This window comes from Pelophylax lessonae (genome assembly GCF_965119305.1).
Source record: "Pelophylax lessonae genome assembly, chromosome: 1".
NCBI lineage: Eukaryota > Metazoa > Chordata > Amphibia > Anura > Ranidae > Pelophylax > Pelophylax lessonae.
This window is the reverse complement of record NC_138768.1, coordinates 606,371,394-606,387,125: the sequence shown is the minus strand read 5'-3', so window position 1 is coordinate 606,387,125 and position 15,732 is coordinate 606,371,394. Positions and strand designations below refer to the sequence as shown.

At 39.9% G+C, this 15,732-nt stretch overlaps 1 protein-coding gene across 2 annotated transcripts in view; it reads right to left on the bottom strand.

The window, feature by feature from the left end:
• Positions 1–6,720: 6,720 nt before the first annotated feature.
• The window catches only part of GSTCD (glutathione S-transferase C-terminal domain containing), a 269,194-nt gene continuing 260,182 nt past the window's right edge, over positions 6,721–15,732 (bottom strand). For both annotated transcript variants that reach the window (XM_082243685.1, XM_082243684.1), the window contains exons 11-12: positions 9,072–9,141; positions 6,721–7,068 (exon numbers count right to left, since the gene is read on the bottom strand). In XM_082243685.1, coding sequence (XP_082099811.1) covers positions 6,932–7,068; positions 9,072–9,141 — 207 coding nt within the window. In that variant the 3' untranslated portion in view covers positions 6,721–6,931. The remainder of the gene's footprint in view (positions 7,069–9,071; positions 9,142–15,732) is intronic.

Below are 15,732 nucleotides of genomic sequence, written 5' to 3'. Positions count from 1 at the left end.
GTATCTGTACTTTCCTAGAGTAGAATTTTTTTCTCCTACTTCTACTTTTACTTCACTACATTTTTTCGATGATTTCGATACTTCTACTCAAGTATTTTTTTTTTGTGCTGCATAGTTACTCGTTACTTTTAAAAAAATTACCACTGCCAGAACAGTAGTTGGCAGGTTGCATAAAGCTCAAAAAAATGTGTATAATGTCATTTGTAAATCAGCGCATACGAAAATAAAGGCTGTGTATAATAAAAGCTGCTATACCAAATCTTTCCAATAAAAAGAAAATATGAAACAAACAAATAAATGGTGCTACAGCACTTAAAGTGCATCAAGAAACTACTAACAAACACAACTTGGCTGTGCGAATAAAGTGCCTGTGCAATCGATATAATATCATTGTTGCCCCCAGTGCCCTGCCCACACTCCACACAGTATCAAAAATAAAGTGACATGAATGTGCTAAAGCCTAAATGCAGTGAAAATAATTATTCCCACAATGTAACAGTAAATTCAATTCATATAAAATATGACAATAAATCACAATAAAATAAGTTATGAAATAAGTTAGGTCAGGTGCGTGCAACAAGTTGAAGTGTGTAAACCTATATATAACGAAAAGTCCATAAATTAATTCCTGTGTGCAAATCTAAAGTGTGACTTCACTTGTCAGATGCTTCCACCTCCTTCAGTGCTCGAGTGACCGACCAACACACTTAATGGTGGTGGCACTGGTGGATAGCGTCTGGGTGGCACTGGCACTGACTGCACTGGTTCAAAAAGCCATATATATTTAATTATTTCAATTCTCAATCTCATAGGTCCTCTCCTCATAAGATATTAATAACTTAAGATTAGGTGATGAACTTCTTGGCGGCCCTGGCAGGAAGACGGGACACCCACCACTTCTGGAGCCGAGCCGCTGTGATTCCCCAACATGTGACAAAGTGACAGCCAGGAGATCTAGTGGCTAGTAGTGCTCAACAATACCGCTTTTATATATAAAAATGAAATAAAATATACTGACTCACAATTTAGTAGTAGTAGTAGGTAGCGTGTAGCAGTAGGCAGCACAACTCAATTCAATCAATCCCACAGCCTCGCTCGCGCCGCGGCCCGCGGAATCACTGTCATGATCATCAAGTTAAGACCGTACTGGAGGAGCCGTGCTGCCGTCTTCCCACTTGAGGTCTCCGCCTCTAAACGTGTTGTGTGTCACTCAGACTCCACCCCTTAGGGCCCTTACTGAGAGGAGTTGTGAAGCAGGCGGCGGGACGCGGGAGCAGGACTCGGAGCATTTTCTTCGTTATCTCATCTTCTTCTCTATGAGGTGAGTGAGGTGGACCGTGGAGAGGGCCTAATCCTTGCCATGGCAAATGTGCCATTTGAGAATCAAATAATCAATATAAAATATTATTATATTATATACACACGGGTCATGGGTGGCTTTTTTGAACCAAGAAGAGTGAGACTGACGGCTATGATGATTATCCGACCATCCATGGTCCATAAGTGTTGTCTTGTGGTGGTGCCTGTGCTTCCTGCGGCCTGCCTCTGCCTGTGCGGCTGTGCCTGCACTGCAGTGGCCACTGGCAGTGGCACTTGACTTGAGCAAAGCAAATGAGCACTACTAGTGTGAAGGACAGGTGGTGGAAGCATGTTCTGACAAGTTCTTATAATGAAAATAATATAGACAGCTTTTTGAACCAGTGCAGTGCCAGTGCTACTAAGGTGAGAGGCAGAGAGAGAGGCTATCCAGTCCACCACTTTACTTGAGCAGATCACAGAAGAAAGGTGGAAGCATCTGACAGCAAGTGACAAGCACTTCTTAGATTGCACACTGGAATTCAGTTATGGACTTTTTGTTATAAAGTTTAGTTTACACACTTAAACTTGCACCTAACTTATTCACAATCACAACTTATTTTATTGTGGTATTGTCATATATATTTAATATGAATTAAATTTACATTGTGGGAATAATTTGCACTGCATTTAGCACAGACATGTCACTTTATTTTTGATACTGTGGGCGATGATTTTGAACACAAGAAGAATATATATATATATATATATATATATATATATATAATTGCAGGCACTTTATTAGCATTTTTAGCACAGCCACTTTGTTAGTAGTTTTTGATGCATTTTTCACTTTAAGCGTTGTAGGTTTGATGAAGCTGGCCTGGCACATCATCATCAATTGAGCAAATCAAATCAAACCACGATTAAGAAGACTGCACATGCTCCTGTTCTGCCTTTTGATCAGCTGAAAAGATGGACGAACCAAAAACACCACCTTCCACCCCTGGCCCTTCAACTTCAAGTGATCTGCCTGGCTGTGAGAGTGAGGAAGCTCAGGAAGGAGACCACCCCTGGCTTTAAAAGGGGAAGGGAGGGACTTTATCTGTTTTTTGTTTACAAAAAGTTACAGCCTAAGGAATTGTGATTGTCCTTTAGGTTAATCATTTGAATAAATCATTTGAAATAATAAAAAACAATATGATGTTCAAACTTTTGACTTCTTTCTTTAATAACTACATAACACAGTACTTGTACTTCTACTTTCAGTACTTGAGTAGAATTTTTTTTTTCAAAACTACTGGTACTTTTTACTTTTAGTACTTAAGTAGCAAATTTTTTGAAAAAACTACTTGCAATACTTAAGTAAAAAAAATGTTGAATACTTTAGTACTTCTACTTAAGTAACTTTTTCTGCGAGCACTTCCACTTCTACTCAAGTCACTTTTTGATCGAGCACTTGTACTTTTACTCAAGTAGAAATTTCGAGTACTTTATACAAGTCTGCCCCCCCCCCCCTGCAGCGGGTTCATCCTGGGATCCCTTCTGCTTTCTCCATTTGGTTGGATGTCCTGTAGGGTCGTAGGAACATAGGTGTATCTTGGTCCTTCTCCAATTGGTTGTTTGATTCCATTACCTGTGTCAACCGGTTAAGCATACTTGCATGCGGTGGAGGATTGGTGCACAGGTGGTGGAGGACATCATATCACGTATGTCTGTTATGTGCTCTATTATTTAATATTCCCACTCATTTATTCATTCATCATTCGCAATTTGGGACTTTTTTCAGCCACCATTTATGTGATTGTTTCAATATATTTTATTATTCAGATTTATAGATTGGTCACCTTTGTGGCAATTTTACACTTCATTTATTGGTCATTCATTTTGCACTTTATTATTGATCATATTTCAGCGCAGCTTGTATTGTTGTAATATTATATTATTATATAGATAAGAATGCATCTCGCCAACACTAAAAGGATCCATAATTAATAGTTATTATTATTAATATTTTACAGGATTTATATAGCGCCAACAGTTTGCGCAGCGCTTTACAACATGAGGGAAGACAATACAGTTACAATACAATTCACAACAGGATAAATTTGAGGGCCCTGCTCGTTAAAGCTTACAATCTAGAAGGGAAGGTCAAAATAGTTCAAAGGTTTTGTCAGTGCAACAGAAAAAAGTGTCAGTGTAACAGTTTGAAAAAAAAAAAAACATGTGACACATGCCTGACGAAGAGATTCTTTGTGGCCACAAAACGTGGCACTGACTCGTGTTGTAAAGCGCTGTGCAAACTGTTGGTGATGTGATTGCTTCAGTAAAACTTATGGACTATTGATTATAAACCCATGGTGTGCTGGTGACATATGTTTTTATCTACATAGTGATAATAGCCAACCTGCTGGCAATTGCTACCGCATGCTTCACACTTCAGGCCCTGTCCAGGAACAAGAGCAATGGTGATATAGTGACTGTATTAAATGCATGATGCAAATTTCTACCTTTCTGACCTCCTTCCTTCTGTTTTGAAACACATCTCTGCTATAGGGAAGAAAAACACTGCACTAAACAGGGATAAATACTACTATATTTACAAATTATGCAAAATTCCACAATTTACAGGAGCTCATTCATATTTATGAAGACATAAAGCCTAATTATTAACTTTAAAGTATTATTAAACAAACCTGTGTGCCTTAAGCAAGTGATTTCAGCACTCTCGTATGCATAACATCATAATTCATGATTTATAGGTATGCAATTTGGCCGGCTGACAAACTGTGCATAAAACTTGACTTGAGGCTTTGTCACAAGATATAGGGTGTGGATAGTGTGCTAAGGTAGGGGGAGTTCAGGCCAACGCGTTCTACCTCATACTATTGCCTTAAAAGCCAGGAATTACAAATACTATTCTATCAATGCTTCTTATTTGTATACTGTGAGATGACGGAAAAACAGTAATAATTCAGGTTCATATAAGGTAAAGAAAGTAACTTTAATTAGGGTGTAATCATCCTATAATTACAGCTCAACAGAATTACAGAAAGATTTTATAAACTACTGATGACTGAATCCACATACTGGACTCACAAATGAAACATAGAAACCTAAATCCAGAGTTGCTTTTATTGGTTTTTGTTCAGGCTGGTTTTTTAGTGTGGACACAACAGATTGTTATGGAAATGTAATAAAAGACCAATATAAGGGGGGTACTACATATTGGAAAATACTTTTATGTAATAGAAGGTGCTCTTTATACAGAACAGCGACCTTAGTACAGCAGGAGCTGAAGTGAAAAAGAAAAAAAGATAACACCATTCCTCACAATAAGGACCGTGTATGGATGTCACTGTAAAACTCTAGCATTGGTCACTATTGTTGCCCTATATATATATATATATATATATATATATATACACACACACACACACTGTATTATACATTATCTCACATTTTCTAAAATATTTTAATATTATTATTATTGACAACCAGGGTATCCCTCACTTTGGAAGAATCTCCTCTTAGTTCCTGTTTTGGCTTTGGGATAGGGAGTGAAATCTCCCTTATGGGATATAGATGGAAAAAAAACCTGAAAGGGGTTGTAACCTTCCCTAAGGCCTTGTTCACACAGGTGTACTTTATGTACATTTGTGCAAAGGACTGTGTTTGCCTGCATGGGATACTCAAGGTTCCTGGGCATCCACATGCAGGCAGTTCCATTCTACTGGGACATGGCAGCTGCTCTCACTTTGACATCCGTGAGGGTGCATATACCTGAACTCACACTGACTGGGTTCGGGGACACCTAACCACACACACCTGCACGGGTATCAAATTTGGAGCAGTGGCTACGTCCATGCAGCCCTTACATCCCAATAGACATGAATGGACCTGCCTGCATCCTGTGTGGGCAAACACAGCACTTAGAGGATGTATTCTTTGGTACACCCTTGTGAATGGAGCCTTACATTATCCAAAATGAAAAAAAAAAAGGTTTGTCTTTAGATCAACTTTAAAGAAAGAACAATTTTGGTTGCCAGTAACATAAATGTATCCAAAAACAAAAGCACAAATGCTAAATGTCACGAATGAAACAAAAAACATAGGAACCATGAACATTATTCATGACTGTACTGGATGAACTAGATATACAATTCTATGAAAACACATCTCTTTAATAAAACCAGTGATGGTTAGAGGTTTGGCATCCCGAAAAACCACAGGGGAGCTATATACTTCAAAAGAAAGAAAATAAAACTTTCCCTTCTTACATTAAACGAAGGCTCTTTTTTAGCAGTAAAAACCTGCAGATTTAATTAACTTACAAGTATACTAGTGGGTGAGTGTAAGTAAAAAGCCTATTGGCTTGAAGTAATTAGTCTGGGAGCTCCTGTCTGGTGGCCAGAGGTGGGAGTCAGGATTCTGTGTGGTAGAAGTCGTGAAATGCTGAATCTCACATGCCAGAAGGAAGGAAACAAATTTGCCATCTCCCAGTGCACTGCAATGATTTACTGAGAAGCAGTGATAAGGGTATGTAACTGGTGCACCATTTTACCTCTGCTATAGAGAGGGGGATCCCTACAAACCGAAGGCTCATCTATACAAAACTTTTACACCAGCATCTATTGTAGGGTACCGTGATCGGCAATTTTCAAAGCTTAAAAGTGTGCCTTGTGTCTGTAGTACATGGTTGTCATGTTTACATATTACTTTCTGTACTTATGTTGAAAACTCAATAAAAACGTATTGAAGTGAAGTTAGCAGCCTCTCAGCTGTAGAGTTAAATTGTTAATAGGTTCTTCTTTATTGATCTAAATAGTTCTGCTATTGAAAACAGAAACCACCCTTTATTTAGCGGTGCCCTAATTTAGGGCCCATTTCCTCTGTTGCGGCTTGCATGTGGTTAGGAAAGAAACCAAGCCAAACAGACACATCCAGGAAAAGTCTGTACCACTGTATTATATGGTACTGTCTTCATCCAAGTGTTTCTGTAAGCTGTGGTTTAGCAATATGTAATCTAACGCTTTTTGCCTCGGGTTTTTAGAATATTTATTCTTTATGGTTTTTCGATGGCCCAACATGCAAAACTCATACAATCAGAGGCGAAATACATTCAAACTGGCAGCAAAACACATGTAATATGTAAGTAAAGCGCATGCAAGATCTATACCTTGTTTAAAAATACGCAACCATAAAAATGGGCCTTTAAAATCCCAAGGTTACAAATTCTTTTTCCATTGTCTAAATTTACATAAACCACTTCAGCAATAAATCAAAAATGTTGATGTTTATTAAAAAAATCATTTTTTTCAATATTTCAATACAAATATCCATCGTAAACAAACAGACAAAGTCTATGAAAGTGAGCCACAGCCACAACTAAAAACTTATACCGAACTGTTCTTGCTGTTGATATATCAAGTGATAGTAAAGAAGCATACACAGTAGGTCTTTTACGTAAGACAGCAAAGAGAGCCATGAAACAATTGTAACTAAAATGGTTTTCACCAAAGAAATAAGACTGTTCCATCTATTGCTTTACTGCTGCATTTCATATATGGCTCTCTATCGTATTACATCAAGGCAGAAGTCATTTGTCCTTACAGTCTGGTAAACTGGCCCCATATTACACTGGAGATCCCACAATCAAATTGTTCTTCGGTGAACAACTCTCTGGTTCCATTGAGATAACGTGGGCTTTGTATCCACACTGTTCAGCAGCCCATGCTCGATCCAGGTCCACCAATCCCATACATCGCTTCCCTTTGGGACACAAATAAAATATAATATTACCCTCTTCCTCTAGTTAAAACTAGAATATGTCAGTAGTAATCAATTTGGAAGTAAATGAAACAGAAGATCTTACACGCTGATAAACGAATTGTATACAGCTAATCCAATGCTTAACAGTTTATATACATTTATTCAGGGCAACTTTGATATTATTGTCCTAGATGGTATTGTCAATAACTGCCACTAACTATGCATTAGAAAACTGGCAACTTTTTGTGTCTTGCTATGGCTGGCCACACATGTTCAATTTCCTTGTACAATTTTGTTTTAGATTTACCCTTAACTATGTAGTGCAAGGGCCTGCCTGATTGAATACAATTGAAAGTGGTTTAGTTTTAACCTCATATTATATGGTTTTTGGTAAATGTAAAGGAAAATTGTACAAGACAATAGAACATGTATGGCCAGCCTAAGGTAATCAATGTCAATAATGCCAGTTCAAACTTTGTGAATCATGCCCGACAGTCTGTAATTTAGCACTGATACCCAGGCAATTAGCAATCACCTACTGATTTACACTTTCCCTGTCAAAACTTTTATCCTGTTTTAGTTTTACACAGAGTGGTACATGGATCAGGACCTCCGACAGGTAATTGTTGCTTTCTCTGTTCTTGTGGCAGAGGCTCAGAAAGTTGTGAACTTTGTAATGTCCTCTGTGTCTATTTATTGAAGACCCTTGGGGTTATAAATTATAACATGGGAGAGAAAACCAACCCATGATTGAGACAGCAATAACAATAGAGAAGATGTCCCCACTCTTTTAAAAATTGAAGCTTGGCTTTACATTTATTTTACCTTAAGGCTCGGTTCACATATATGCGATGCAGGAAGGCTGCGAATTCGCAGCCTGTTCCCGCATCGCACACGCACCCCCGGCAGTTCACACTGCCATATGCGATACGCTGGGGGTGTCAATGTAATCTTAACGACACCCCCAGTTTGATCGCATATCGCAGTGCGATCGTGCAGTTCGCACAGGATCGGATCGCACAAGTGTGAACCGCTGTGCGATCCGATCCTGATGCGGCAGCAAAAATGCCTCCTGTGCGTGTTTGCTGCGGGTGCGATGCGAATTTAGCCATACAAACTGTATGGCTAAACTCGCACCGCACAGCTGATCGCATGTAATGTCGGAGCAGTGCGCTCAGACATTACATGCGAACCCCGCACACGCAGAAGTGTGAACCGAGGCTTAAAGTGGTTGTAAACCTAATGTGTGGCAATAAGAAAAGACATTTTGTAATACAAATCCAAAGCACATCCATTCATTTTCTCATCCCGGTGCCTATCACACCCCTCCACAAAACTCCGGTACATGGACGTGTCTATGGGCCGGAGCTCAGGAGGCGGAGACTCATTGGACTCTTCTCCCATCTGTTCACTCCCCCTGGCAATCACACTAGTTCAGCTTAGCATGAGTCTAATGTCTGCTAATTAAAGGTGAGGGGGCGTGGTGCCACCATTTTTTTTGGTGGTGTTGGTATTTTTTTCATTATCGAAGCAGGAAAGATTGAAGCGGACAGGCTGCTCTTTTTTACAGGCAGACTAAGGACAATTATGCTGTAACAGATAAACTGTTCAGTTTACATTCTATTTTTTAGGTTAACAACTTTCTGTTTCAATAGTAAAAATAGTCTTTACTCAATGCTAAACCAGATCTAAAAGAAATAAAGCACTGATGCCAAAAGCTTCATAAATCCCCCTGACTGACCTGCAGTTGGTTGAGTGAGATGCAACCGCATGTCCTGAGATTCTTGAAAGGAATAACTGACATTCAAGGGAAACAACTGCAGCGGCTCCTTGTCTACTGTATGAGCTTCATAGTATACTTTACTTAAGGGAAATTCATTTTTCTTGTAATATATAAAAATGTACTTAGAAATGTTCCTCATAGCCCAATAATATTATTGTAACTAGTGCACGAATATCTAACCTATATTTTCAAATATACCATGTAGCATACATACACTTACCTATCAGTCTTCGCTCTGGTGGAAGCTGGACAGCTGTCTGATCTGCAAATCTACATAATATCATGTGTTCCTGTATGAACAAGAAAACAGCATTTAAAGTGGACCTCTTTACATGTCTACAAGAACACATTCCTGACATGTCACCATATACAGCATCAGTATAAATGTTTTTTAAGAAGATAAATCTTTTAAAGTTAAAGGAAATTCATTGTCCAGTGACTTTGACAGGCTGAAATACATGGCAGCTGGACGCTGTACCCAGTAGTACTCACGATTAGGGCCGATTAGGACATATACCTAAAATGCAGGTGTTCTGGGCATATATCCCTGAATGCATATGGCCCTAAGCATGAGTACTGCTTGGTACAGCATCGAGCCGCCGTGTATATCAGCCTGTCAAAGATGTGGTAGGCTGATGGCAGTGGGGCCAGATGTTGCACCTGTGCCTACTGGGTGCCTGAAAATGTTGGTATTTGATGCTGTTGGGCCAAACTGCTCATGTGCATGCAGCCATTAAATTATGCTATCAGTCTTCTGCAGGCAGAAAAAAAGTATTTTCTCTGCTATCTTTCTTCCAGTGATCCTACTGCAACAATGTAACTTTGCAGCAAGTCACAGGGTGAGAGGCTGCAGTTCGGGGATGTTCTGTGTCACAAATCCGTGATGACTGTTTTATCCCAAAGCCAGCTTTTTTAGTCTCAGAGGTACATGCGAATCATGGATGATGCCTGAATGAAATGGTGCCATGCCTCTGGAGAGGAAAACAGATAAAGGCATTGTCAGCAAAGTACATTTACATTACTTTGCATGCATGCACATAACAAAATAATATGCTGGGTCTACTTTAAATGTATTATTATATAGATGATGGAATATACAGTACATAAGAGAATGAATCAGTCTCAAAACTTCAAACTGAATGGAAAATACACCTTTGTATTACTTTATAAAGCCACGCTTTTGAGAGTGCAAGCTGCAGAGCATTCCCCTGTTATCCACTTCTGGACCAGAAGATTTTACCCCCTTAATGACCAGGCCATTTTTTACTAAAGGGGACTGCGTTACTTTAACTGACAATTCCACGGTCGTGCGATGCTGTACCCAGATAAAATTTATGTCTTTTTTCCCCCCACAAATAGAGCTTTCTTTTGGTGGTATTTGATCACCTCTGCGGTTTTTTTTTTTTGCACTACAAACCAAAAAAGAGTGACAATTGAAAAAAAAATAAAACAATATTTTTTACTTTCTGCTATAAAACACAGCCTAAAATAAACTAAAAAAATCAAATTTTTTCATAAATTTAGGCCAATATGCATTACCGTATTTTCCGGCGTATAAGACGACTTCTTACCCCAGGAAAATCTTCTCAAAAGTCGGGGGTCGTCTTATACGCCGAGTATACTATTTTCAAAGTACCTTCAAGAGAGATGCCCAGGAGATTGGAGCGATGCAGGGACTTTTTCTTCTGTTTCGGGCACATGTACATTATCGGCGCCGCGTCGCATGTTCAGGAAGTTCTGGATACCGTAGCTGCTCTCTGGCGGCGGAGTGATCTGAACTCTATTGCTCAGGCGACGGGACTACGGTATGTGGAGGTGACTCGCAGGGAGCGGGAGATTTAAAACGAATCCCGATGGCGGCGGGTAGCATGGCACTGGCAGCACACAGTGAGTAGGGACTATAATTGCATATTGTAATGTCTTAAGTACCGCACTGTAGAATCCTCAAAGTGCCTTATGATGATTAGCATTAGGATTTTCAGTCACACAGCGCACTAGCTGCTGCATTACTCTGTCACAGTGATCTACATGGCTTTTGGGTGCTAACTTTGTTAATTTATAGCTGTACTGAATGATAGACTATAACACAGTTTAGCAATAACAAAATCGGTACCCAAAAGCTATGTGGCACACTGTGACAGAGCCATGCAGCACCTAGTGTGCTGTTTGAATGGTTACCTCACTTTCTTACAGTACCTTGGAGACATACGAGAGATCTGAGAAAATGTTTTTCAATGGTGTTGCCTTGCTTCGGAAGGGGGGTAGTCTTATATGGCGAGTATATCCCAAAAGCAATATTTTAACTTGAAAAGTAGGGGGTCGTCTTATACGCCCAGTCGTCTTATACGCCGGAAAATATGGTATATATGCTACATATTTTTGGTGAAAAAAATCCCAATAAGTGTATATTAATTGGTTTGTGCAAAAGTTATAGCATCTACAAATGATGGGATATTTTTATTTATTTATTACTAGTAATGGCGGCGATCAGCAATTTTTAGCGGGGCCGCGACATTGCAGCAGATGAATCGGACATCTAACACTTTTGACACTTTATGGGATCCAGTGACACTAATACAGTGATCCGTGCTAAAAAAAAAATGCACTGTTACTGTACTAATGACACTGGCAGGTAAGGGGTTAAAGTCAGGGGTGATCAAAGGGTTAAGTGTGTCCCTAGGGGTTGCTTACTAGCTGTGGGGGGGGGGTGCACAGATAAGAGAAAGCGAGATCCTGGTTCCTGCTAAGCACGAACACAAGATCTCCATCTTGTGCCGTTGCAGAATGGCAATCTGCCTTGTTTACATAGGCAGATCGCTGTTCTGCCTCTCCTGGGAATGATCGTAGGTGGCCGGCGGACACCAGGTCCCCGGGACCCATTGATTGACATCCCCACTAGCCAATCAAGGTGTGATGGTGCCATCTAATGGCTATTGAACGAAACAACGTACAGGTACGTTTCATGTAATAGCCCCACTTTGCCACAGTATATATAGGGTGGCTGGTCGGCAAGTGGTTAAACTACTGTAGGAGCAATAATGTACTTCTAAATGTGAAAAGAAATTTACAGTAAAAAATAAGAAGTAGGAATGTAAAACTTAATCTTACCCGCATTGCCAGCTTAAACTGTCACAGAAATTATGAAAATATCCTACTGTGCACTAACCAGTGAGAGTAGCAGTGCATTGTACCATGCTAGCCGTCAACAAGAGTAGTAGTTTGGATCTAGATCAGTGGTCTTCAAACTACAGTCCTGCTTACCTTTATCTGGACCTTGGAGCACTATTCCACCAACCGTCACCAATAACAGAGCACCATTCCCACTACTGATACCATTAATGGGGCACTATTCTTCCCATTGGTAACAATGGGGCACTGTTCCTCCCATCAAAACTAATGATGTGCTGGGGCATTTTCTACTCCCACCAGCCACAGTCAGGCCCCCCTAAAGCCTGAAAAACAGTAAACTGGCCCTTTGTTTAGAAAGTTTGGAGACCCCTGATCTAGATGGTACCATTTATTGGCTGAATAAATAGGTTGTACTGCAAGCTTTCGAGGCATGTGGGCCTCTTCTTCAAGCAATAAGAGTAGTAGTAAGAGACATGCATTTTATACATTAAGCTACAAACATTTACATATTTTGGTTGATTGGTTACTATCAGTTCTTATTGCTTGAAGAAGAAGCCTGCATGCCTCGAACGTTTGCACTACAACCTATTAATTTAGCCAAGAAATGTTATCACTGCCGATCCAAACTTCTACACTGACTTGTGAATGTATATCCTAAAACCATTTAGGTTTACATGAACTATATAGTCCAGTGCCATAAGCTAACCGCTGATGAATTCCTACCCAGACAACTAATTTTTCATTTAATAAAGGTTTGTGAGCTAGGATACCATACAAACTTCCCAGTTCTCCAATCCGGCCAAAATAATATATTGCCGTTGAGAAAGTACTCTCATTAAGAAACAGTTTAAATATGTGTGTGTTTGAATTGTCCACTGCATTCTACCATACACCAATTGGCTCTGAGATTCAAATAAAGAAATACTTGAAACCATACAACAGCATCAAAGTAGGATTAATTCTGGATAATTAACAGACAAGAAGCCTTAATCTGCATGGTCAGGCTGGGAGACAATGCCTGACTATTAACGTTGAATGCTGTCCCCTCAGCCAATTATCCTGGCTTAAATCATAAAGAGGTCCATTAAAAGTACCACAGATCTCTACCTGCACTATAGTCTGTACATTTAGGAATTCTTTACTGCAGCTTGTGCAAACATATGCCCTTGTCACATATCTCAATACGGCTGCTGGCGACACAGTGATGCAGGAAATATACAAAGAATGTGATTAGTCTAAGCTTTTCAAATATAAAAAAGACTTCTTCAACAGCCATAAAACTAAAATGAAGAAAACTTGGCAGCTATTAAAATTTGTACTTGTATTCCTATCATTTACAGAACAAATATTTGGAAGATGTCTTTACTGAGAGCCTTAAGGTAGATGGTAATCAGTCGTGCTATCGTTCTTACTAAACTACTAAATTTTCTAACAATATTCTTTTCAGTCAAACAACACCTTGATATGGTTAAATAAGAAGAATTCTACATAAAACTGGCAGTTTTGTTTTAGAAAGAGGGTGATTAGGACACGCTTCAGGGGTTCGGTAATAAAATCTGACCAGTTATGCTATTTTGCATCTCATTAAAGTTTAAACCTGTTACATACCTATAGTGGGTACGGAAACTATTCAGACCCCCTTAAATTTTTCACTCTTTGTTATATTGCAGCCATTTGCTAAAATCATTTAAGTTCATTCTTCTTCCTCATGAATGTACACATAGCACCCCATACTGACAGAAAAACACAGAATTGTTGACATTGTTGCAGATTTATTAAAAAAGAAAAACTGAAATATCACATGGTCCTAAGTATTCAGACCCTTTGCTGTGACACTCATATATTTAACTCAGGTGCTTTCCATTTCTTCTGATCATCCTTGAGATGGTTCTACACCTTCATTTGAGTCCAGCTGTGTTTGACTATACTGATTGGACTTGATTAGGAAAGCCACACACCTGTCTATATAAGACCTTCTAGATCACAATGCATGTCAGAGCAAATGAGAATCATGAGGTCAAAGGAACTGCCTGAAGAGCTCAGAGACAGAATTGTGGCAAGGCACAGATCTGGCCAAGGTTACAAAAAGATTTCTGCTGCACTTAAGGTTCCTAAGAGCACAGTGGCCTCCATAATCCTCAAATAGAGGACGTTTGGGACGACCAGAACCCTTCCTAGAGCTGGCCGTCCGGCCAAACTGAGCTATCGGGGGAGAAGAGCCTTGGTGAGAGAGATAAAGAAGAACCCAAAGATCACTGTGGCTGAGCTCCAGAGATGCAGTCAGGAGATGGGAGAAAGTTGTAGAAAGTCAACCATCACTGCAGCCCTCCACCAGTCGGGGCTTTATGGCAGAGTGGCCCGACGGAAGCCTCTCCTCAGTGTAAGACACATGAAAGCCCGCATGGAGTTTGCTAAAAAAAAACACCTGAAGGACTCCAAGATGGTGAGAAATAAGATTCTCTGGTCTGATGAGACCAAAATAGAACTTTTTGGCCTTAATTCTAAGCGGTATGTGTGGAGAAAACCAGGCACTGCTCATCACCTGTCCAATACAGTCCCAACAGTGAAGCATGGTGGTGGCAGCATCATGCTGTGGGGGTGTTTTTCAGCTGCAGGGACAGGACGACTGGTTGCAATCGAGGGAAAGATGAATGCGGCCAAGTACAGGGATATCCTGGACAAAAAACTTCTCCAGAGTGCTCTGGACCTCAGACTGGGCCGAAGGTTTACCTTCCAACAAGACAATGACCCTAAGCACACAGCTAAAATAACGAAGGAGTGGCTTCACAACAACTCCGTGACTGTTCTTGAATGGCCCAGCCAGAGCCCTGACTTAAACCCAATTGAGCATCTCTGGAGGGACCTAAAAATGACTGTCCACCAACGTTTACCATCCAACCTGACAGAACTGGAGAGGATCTGCAAGGAGGAATGGCAGAGGATCCCCAAATCCAGGTGTGAAAGACTTGTTGCATCTTTCCCAAAAAGACTCCTGGCTGTATTAGATCAAAAGGGGGCTTCTACTAAATACTGAGCAAAGGGTCTGAATACTTAGGACCATGTGATATTTCAGTTTTTCTTTTTTAATAAATCTGCAACAATGTCAACAATTCTGTGTTTTTCTGTCAGTATGGGGTGCTATGTGTACATTCATGCGGAAGAAGAATGAACTTAAATGATTTTAGCAAATGGCTGCAATATAACAAAGAGTGAAAAATTTAAGGGGGTCTGAATACTTTCCGTACCCACTGTAGGCAGTTCAAAATGAACTTATGATAAAAAGTGTATCTGCAGAAGTTACCTTCATGACAACAACTCAAAAAGATCAACTCAAAAAGATCAGCAACCCAAAGCTGTTACTGTATAAGCAAATCTTAGAGTAACTATCCCTTTATCAAAGTTGGCCACATTTCTTCCTCCCTCTTCTGGTCAATACAGCCACCTATCATGTTAAAGGACATTTTATATCTTTTTATATTTCCCTGTATAAAACTGATATCTGCCCCAACATGGACCATTCATATCTTATAGGTCTACTCATCAGGAAGAACTCCATTGATGCAGTCATACATATCTGCATTTGCATTTTTTGAAGCAGGGCACCGTGGTTATATGTTTTACTGGAGAGTATAGGGCAATCAGCCAAAACATCTAACCTGGCTAAAGGTTTGCAAAGACACTAGGGGACTACTGGGTGTGTTGAAACAATCCAATCATTTTAGACACCTGACTTTACTAGTAGGCTCCAACAT